This window comes from Rhagoletis pomonella, unplaced genomic scaffold (assembly GCF_013731165.1).
Source record: "Rhagoletis pomonella isolate Grant_MI unplaced genomic scaffold, Rhpom_1.0 Rhpom_scaffold_00011, whole genome shotgun sequence".
Taxonomy (NCBI): domain Eukaryota; kingdom Metazoa; phylum Arthropoda; class Insecta; order Diptera; family Tephritidae; genus Rhagoletis; species Rhagoletis pomonella.
Window position 1 is genome coordinate 24,161,946 of NW_023458565.1, and position 8,926 is coordinate 24,170,871.

Below are 8,926 nucleotides of genomic sequence, written 5' to 3' on the forward strand. Positions count from 1 at the left end.
CCCACCAACATCATTAACTCCAACCAAACCAAAAGCACAACAATGGCTGCCACATGATGCTGCCACATAGGCACCGCCAACAAATTACTGGGCACTAAAATTTCAGGCGTCTAAAAAGGTAGAAAAATTAGGTAGCATTTACAGTAGCGTTGCGCTAATGACCCACCACACAAAGCAAGACACCGAAGACAATAGCCCATTGCAACCAATTTTCCCAATATTTCGCATAACCTTGTAAGCCGTGAGCCATCTGTAATTACGCGTACAATAAATACTTTAATAAGCAACTCTACGCATCATCACGCATTATCTAGTAAATAGTTACCTGAAAAATCTCTTTGCCCATTAATATTAAATTCAGTATAATAACAAAATAGCCCACTGTGCATATATATCCAGGAGCTTCACAATTCGGATTCTTATCACAATTGCGCGCATATACACCAACAATATACATTGTGAAGAGTATTACATAGATAGCATGATAAAAGAGGCTCATCAGAAAGAATTTACGTATACGTCGCCATTTGAGAAAAAGAAAAGTTTCACACAATGGATGCATAAGTAAACGTTTTTGGCCAACTTCGATCAATGACAACAGCAATTCAGTTTCGCCGCGTTCCAATGAAGTAGGCGGCACCAAAAGACTAAAATCCAATTTGATTTCACAATCAACGTCACCGATTTCATGGTCGTTTACTTTAATGGAATTGTCCATTTTGGCCGTAAGTTTCGGTATAATCTCTGGCGTACGTCGTACGATGAATGACAAAGCAGATACATTACCCATCGTACGTGCTGTTATATCAGCACCATGTTCTGTGAAGTACATAAGTAGGAGAGGAGAGGAAAATATTAGTTTCGTTTAAAAATAGAAATTCAAATTATTAGTTTGCTAAATTGAATGCCAGCGGCAACTAGCTAACGTAGTAGTAGAGAACAATGAGGTCCCCTATAGAGCAGATTACCAGTAAGCACTGTGACAAGTAGGTCTATTGTGCCCTCAACTCATCGCAACACCTCGGCTTGCGCTAGAGACTACTTAAATTTCAAAATTTCCTTTACATAGGTCGCTTGACCAGAATCTTAGCATCTGTAAGTAGCCTCTAAGCCTATAATGGCCCGTCAAAATGGTTCAGTTTCTCCTATATGTTTTTTGGTTATACCCTTCTAGTAATGTTTTAGCTTGACGAAGACCAACAACGATACCTTTGATCCCCTAAAGCATTTCGGTAGTCAGTATAAACCTCCCAGTTTTTTTTTAAATTAATTCATCTAACAAAGCAAATATTTGTATCTTATCTTGTCCCAAGGAGCATCAAAGACAAGGAAATTTCATATTTCGATCGCAAATAAGCAATAAATACACTCGAAGATATGAATTTCCTTATTTCGATCGATGGGTTTTAGAAAACATTTCTCTTCTGATACAAGTTTGTCATAGCTCATCCAAAAGGCATACTGCTCTTGCCCTGAAATTAAATCAGAAAATGACCTTCGAACAGAAAGCGAAGGAAGCCTAATAGTTGATTTCCACCAAGCAGTTTATGCCTATTGGAAAAAGCAGATTACAACTCAAAGGCGGCAATTCCTCCTATTAAGTAGAAGAAAACGAGAGGAAAAAAACAATAATTAGGAAATAAACCTTGCCGACTACCCCATGTTAGAATTCGCGGAACTTATTTGAGCTCTTAACTGCAGTTAAGTCTTTGGTGGAAATAGGCTATAACAGTCTATAGGTACTGTGACCATCCGTACTATATTTAAAAGGACAGTCCTTTTTCTCATGATGCTGGCCTTTGACTTTATTTATTTTCCTAAAAGTCTATTTTGTCCTTTATTTCAAGACTTTTCCTTTGAAAGTACTTTTTTTTTGATGCGAAGTCAGAAATTAAGGCATATCTTATAATATGGCCTAGTATTTAGATACAAATTGTGAAGAAATAGCTAGGATTCTTAATCCGCTGGGAATCCTTTATGAAGTGCTTCAGACTGCGTTGTCGTATTAAGGACTAGGTAGGACAGTAGCAGAGAAAATGCTCGATGCTGTTTACCATCTTCTACTGCAACTGCGGTAGAAAGTATTAGAAGGAGACCTTTACGCCTTCGTGTATTTCCATTGAACAATGTCCGTTGATGAAACCAAACTCTGAGCTAACGGACAGACGATCAAGGAGAACTAGAGACTCATATATGTTTACATTAATTCGTCGCACACCGGTGGTTGTCTTCTCCAATAAAAACAGATCTAGTGACGATATGTATGTCTGTAGTTCGTTTGCAGATGGTTTGCTTGATGGCATCTGGCGCAGAATTGAATGACTACAAATAATTTTCTTAGCCCGGCAACCCAGACTACATTATTTACGCATCGCGTGGACGCTTAGAACCATTCGTCCTTGAATTGCTACCTTCGAAGAGGTATTGTTGCACTGCAGAATTAAATCGAAGCCTTCAGAGCATACGTTGATGGAGTATTCTATTACAGGACAGCAGCAGCAGCTTAGGACTAGTTATTCCGAAATAATCGCTGAAGATTGAAATGGATCTAGTGTCTAGCTTTTTTCACTTCATCATTCGCTCATAACGGGGATTCTAGTTATCAAAGTAGGCAGGTAAAACGCTTGTTTGCCTAGTGTCATTTACGCAAGACTGGGGTGTGTAGTTAGAAGGACTGAGGGAGCGTTAGGAGCTTTGCAGTGGTTAGAGGTAAAGGCCACAGTGATTAGCACTCTTTCCATTTTGTTTTTGGACGTATTTTTGGCCAGCATTCGGCACCATACTGTAACTCCGAAGATAAGAATGCGCCTTACGTCAACTGTGACAGCTGATGCATTTTTTTTTCAGCAGGAAAACCGAAATCCGGAATGTATTGACCCTTTTACATCGATAGAAAAATCCCAATCTTAACCACGGCAGAAAGAGCGTCGGAATGGGTTTCAAGAAAGTTCGACAGCTTACGGAAGGTTTTAAGACCGGGTCAAATTCTTACGAGAACAAGAACGACGAAATGGGGACTGATTTCCAGATCTGGCCACACCAATCGATGATGGCCATTGTGAAATACGAAAAGAACAGTGCGGCTCAATATAACAAAGCAACCGAAGACAAGGGTCTGCCACTTGGAAAAGAATATCGGGAGAAAAACCGGCACATACTAACTATTTTTCGATTTCAAAGACGCTTTCGAAAGCACGTTGGTGCGATGTAGTAGAGGACTTCGAAAACTTGTGAACCAGCATTAACGCTAAAGAAATCCATATCAACAAGTGCTACTTTGGACTGAGTATGCAATGAGGATATGAAGTCCCCTCTCATCGTACGAATACAAGGCGCTGAAGCATGTCAACATCCGATGAGGCGGCCCTTGGAGTATTCGAGAGAAAGATTCTGTGGAGGATTTACAGGCCTCGGTGCGTTAGCAACGACGGCATTGTGTAGCGCTGGTTAGGACTTATCGTACGAATGGAAGAAAGAGGTAGCCCTCCTCTGTGTTGGAAAGACCATATGAAGAAGGACTGGGCTTTACTTGGTGTTTCTAATTAGCGCCTGTTAGCAAGAAGATTAACAGACTGGCGTGCATTGTTGGACCCGGCCAAAATCGCTAAAACGGTTACAGAGCCAAAATAGAAAACGATCTAAGCTCCAAAGAAAGGTAAAAATGTGGGAAAATTAACACCTTTACCAGGTTGCTCTGACCACACCTCCGATACTTCGAGTGGTTCTAGGACCCACCATTCCCTAGGCAAAACCATGCGATAATTTGTAAGTTATGATAGGATAGAATGGGTTATAATGCTCTACCAACCCTGCACATCTCCGGGACTTGTTGCAACATTCGTGAGTTTCATCACTCGTGGTTTCTCATTGCTTATCTTCCTTTTCATCATATTCTTCACTCGACGCTTCATGACCCGAACTTACGCTTTCGAACTCAGCTTCCGCAATAATGCGATTTCGAAGTGTGCGACGATTCTTATTAGCGAATTCCCAGAGGAAAACCAATTTTTATGTACGCGCGCATACCAACAACCGATTACGGCTAAAGTTTAATTATTTCCCACCTCACTGATCATGCGAAACTTACCAATAAAAGTGTACACGCAATTGCTGAACTCATTCAAGGCCGCGATATGTAGCGGTGTATAGCCAAAATTATCTGCTTTGTTGACATTGGCACCCGCCTTCAACAAGGCATTGCAACAGTCCAAACTTCGAGATTGCTTAACGATCGCAGCATGTAGAGCTGTGCGGCCATCCCTATAGATTGCATTCACATTGGCGCCATGTTTGATCAGCATGTCAACCGTTTCGATGGATTGTGATAGGCAGGCCAAGTGCAATGGGGTCTGATGGCTGGCATTACGGCAATCGACGTCAGCGCCATGTTCCAACAGCAAACGTACACATTCAACGTAATCATTCTCAGCGGCTGCAGGCGATGGATGAGGGAAAGCAACAGTTACGCGGGAAAGAAACTCGTATCATTGTTTGCTCGGATTTTTTTTTGTTTTGTTTGTGTGAATTGACAGTGAAAATTTGTAGCTGCTAAACAGTGAACACAAAACATACCCAAGTGCAAGGCTGTCAGTTTCCCTTCGCCGAATTGTGAGCGCACATCCGCGCCATGATTCAATAGTAATTCCACACATTTGCTGAAGCCCAGTGCGCAAGCTGTATGCAGCGGCGTTTCCGTGTAGACCTGAGATATGAAAAAATACATACATACATACGTGTTTCATTAGTAGCGAGCGCATAACTGGGAAAATTAGTGTTAAGTTAATGTCGCACTATTTACCTGTGGCGTATTGGGATCCGCGCCATATTTAAGCAATATCTCCACACACTCAACCGCATTGCGATCGATAGCGAAATGCAACGCCGAACGCTTCTCAATGCCAATATTGATGTGCGCTTTCCGTTTCAAAAGCAGCAAAATGCATTCCACGCTCTTAGCGCTACCACCGCGCGGCGGTTCAACGCAATCGAGCGCACAACCAAATTAATTGGGGTGGTGGTGATCGTGATCGTGGTTGCGATCGCATAGGCGCGCGCGCGGGCAATCACAGCAAGGCCGGAGAAAAAAAACGCAAAGAAAATTAAATGAAATTAAATGTTTTCTTTTCCAAACGCGTCAAAAAGTTGTTGGTCTAATTATTTTTGTTTACAACTATTGCGCTGAGGTGTGAATAAAATGCTGAGCGTTGAAATAGCAATGCGCTAACAATACGCGCAGCACTAACAACAACCAATCGGTATGACTAACCTGGCCGCACAATGTAAGGGTGTAACTTCCTTTTTGCCGTCATAGCGATTCGGGTCAGCGCCACGGTCCAATAGCACTTTGGCGAACTGTGCATTGCCGCGGCAGCAAGCAAAATGGAGCGGAGTGCGGCCGCGTATGTCCTTGCAATTCGGATCGGCGGCATACTGATCGAGTAGAGCGAGAATATTCTCCACACAACCATAGATAGAGGCATAGAGTAGCGCTAAATTGGCATCACTGGAGCCGGGTATAAGTTCTAGGGTTAGAATATTTATTTTAGAGGCCCTTTTAATGCAGAATTTTTGTTTGAAATTTTACAAAACATTCAAACCTTGAAAACAATTTGTTTTGACCATTGCAAATATGCCATGCGAATTGGGGACCAGACTAAGTGTTTCCTCGATTTCGTGCTGATCCCAGATCATTTGATGTTGTTGTTGCCACAAGAATATCTCATGCGCCTCATCGCTAAAGACCGCATCACTATTGTTGCTACTCTCGCTGGAGATGCTACGCTTGTCGAAGAAGAGATCGTGTGTTTCATGGCTCTCCGAATTCCATTTGAGATCGTTCTCCTATGAATGTGTGAAGTGTATTTGAGTAATGAAAATTGTATGCTATTCGAAAGCAAATAGTTTTGGTAGGCACTAGATATTCGTGAAAGGATTCAATGGGAAAACAATTGAAATCTTACAATAATGGAAAAGCGAACATTCTCCATGGTCAGTGGTGCTGAAACACGATCAATATATGTGATAAGTTTCTGTTGCAAGGCACTACACTTTCGCTGGAATTCGCTGTTGACGATTGAGTGGACCATGCGCGCGAATTGTAGCGAAAAAAAAAACACTTAAAAGGATCTGTCAATTTTTATAATTTTTTATTAAATTTGCAAAAATACACGTAGAAGCGCTCGATCACAATTGGCATGAACTCATTCGACCACAAATAAACCGCATGCGTATGGACCAACATATGTACACACACACTTTTTTTGCTAACGAACATATGTTCCTGTTTAAATATTTACTGATCTATTCAGCTTTGATTTATGCAGATCGTTACATATGTACAAACAAATACACATATGTGTAGATGTATATCAGAATGTATGGCCAAATCAAATATGCATACATATGCCTATATAAACAAAGGATTTTCAAATGTTTGCACAATTATTTTAAATATTTTTATCAATAATTGAGTGCTGAATTAGTTCTCTTATATTCGCAATATAAACAATTTTACATAGATATGTATGTTTGTATATGAAGTTTTCTCTGAGCTTATTATTCCAGCCCGACACTTTTTCAACCAATTTCCCGAATTTAGCGCAACCGTTCGCACCAAAGTGCTAAGAAAAACTGAGTGTTTACGCTTTTGGCCACATTTTCGAACGCCGATCTTGCATAGCCACTCAGAAACCACTTACAATTTTATACATTTGAATACTTATGTATGTGAGTACTTCTATGCACATGGTACATACTTATTACACCCGCAATGCGTTCGTGCCTTTTACTCTGACATAAATTTGGTCCAGAGAATGGCTGGAACAATAAACAATATTAGTGGGCCATTTCAAGAGAGCTACACATTTTTGGTTGGGCTGCTTATATTGCTTAGCGTCCAATTTCCTAATATCCATTATATATGTACATGTGTAGGATCGCTTGTGATAACTGAAAAATTTTCAATAAGCTACTGGTCAATTTTGAAAACATTTAGCCCAATTTATAAAAGTTTCTTCCTCTTGGTTGGCGATTTCGAGATAAAACGCTAAGTGAAACCAAATCTTTCTCTTCTTGGTGTTTCCATCTGCCAATTGCACCTTTATAATAAAAATTTTTTCAAAAATTTCATCGCCATATTTGGATTTTTATTTTTTTGATCATATCATTACTGTTACGTTTAATTTTTTAAATCATAAAGGATTTATGAAGGCTCATAAAATGTAGTCTTCATTACAACGGTTAAAAATTGAAAAATAACGATTATTTTTTTTTTTATTGAGAAAAGTAAGCAGGCGCCTCACTGTAACTAGAAGTGAAACTTACGTTACAGATCCATTTTATCCCATAACCAATATACATACATATGTACATAGATACATGCATCTGCTTTTGCTTAAGGTTATATTTTTTGCCTTTTTTTATTTAGATCCACCCCTGTTCGTTGTAACTACATTTATGTTATTCTGTTTTCCTTTATCTACATTTGTAGCTTTATACTCTATCAATAACAAAATCGATAGTAACATCCAACAAAACCGATAAAAAAAATTCGAAAACGAAATCGACGACAAATTCGATAGAAAAATCGATTAAAAATATCGATAACAAAATCGATAAAAATGTCGATAACAAAATCGAAAACAATATCGATAACAAAATCGGTAAATAATCGATAGTAAAACCTATAACCAAAATCGATTAGAAAATCGATAAAATATTGGTAAAAATATTTATTAAAAAAAATTTATAAAAAATATCGATAGCAATATCGATAACAAAATCGAAAGCAATATCGATAACAAAATCGATAAATATACGATAGAAAAATCGATACATAATCGTTAGAAAAGCCGACAAATAATCGATAACAAAAGCAATAAAAATGTCGACAACAAAATCGATAACAATATCGATAACAAAAATCGTTTAGAAAAACGTTAAAAACATCGATAAAAATATCGATTATTATATCGACAAGTCTCGAGAATCCCGAAAGTCTCTAAAATCCCAGATTGAGTCTGTGTCTCTATATATGTATCTACATCCTTTTCCCTATAATTACCTGTATTTTAATCTTCCTCTATCTTCATCTCTACTTTTATCGGTATCCCCATCATCTTTTTCTTTATATTTATCTTTGTTTTTACTTTTATGTTTATAATTATCTTCATCTACATACATATTCCTTTGCCCTTATATAAGTAGTGTTTAAATTTACCTTGTTCTTCATTTTTGCCTTTATCTTTACGCATCTTTGATTTTGTTTTATTTTTTCCTTTGCCTTTATCCCTTTCTTTATCTATGTTCGTACTCACCTTTACTTTCATTCTTGTATTGTTCTTTTTCAAAGTGTTATTCGTTATCCTTTTATTTGCAAGTTTTTGTTAAATTAATAACATACATTCAAGAAGCACATGTTTCCGTCTCACCCATTTCCGTTGCACTATTTCCGTTGCACTATTTCCATTGCACCATTTCTGTGTGCAATTTCCGTTGAATTTGCCAATTTACTCCCAACCAACCAACCGCCGCTAAAGCAGTTTCCGAAAAATTGAAATCTAACGATTATCAGAAAATAACGATTTTGCAATGATCTAAAACTATAAAAATCATGGTATTTACATAAGGGTTATTTTCGGTCTTTGGCTATAACAAGCTGGTAGCCATTAAATATTCCACTTTCAGGGCCTTCCCTGCATTATGTTTATAGCCACGGTTACCATTTTGATCGAATTGTAACCATTTTTGCAGTTTTTTACACTGGTGCATAACTTTCAAATTTGGTACATTTTTGAAATCTGGTAAAATGAGATATTTATTACCTGTGCTTCCATCATATATATATCTAGTTAATGGTCAAGCCTACATACATATGTGTAAAGTAGGGCTCGTAAAATTATCCGACTATTCGACTAATCGGTTAACC

At 38.4% G+C, this 8,926-nt stretch overlaps 1 protein-coding gene across 1 annotated transcript; it reads right to left on the bottom strand.

Annotated features, from left to right (window-relative positions):
- Positions 1-2: 2 nt before the first annotated feature.
- LOC118747231 (transient receptor potential channel pyrexia-like) lies at positions 3-7,045 on the bottom strand (the record flags this gene model as incomplete). The annotated part of the gene is given in 9 exon segments (XM_036481219.1): positions 3-110; positions 167-250; positions 326-819; positions 4,088-4,432; positions 4,573-4,702; positions 4,799-4,958; positions 5,267-5,522; positions 5,598-5,841; positions 5,961-7,045. Coding segments are annotated over 9 exon segments (1,947 nt in total), but the record flags the coding sequence as incomplete, so codon positions are not given.
- Positions 7,046-8,926: the final 1,881 nt, after the last annotated feature.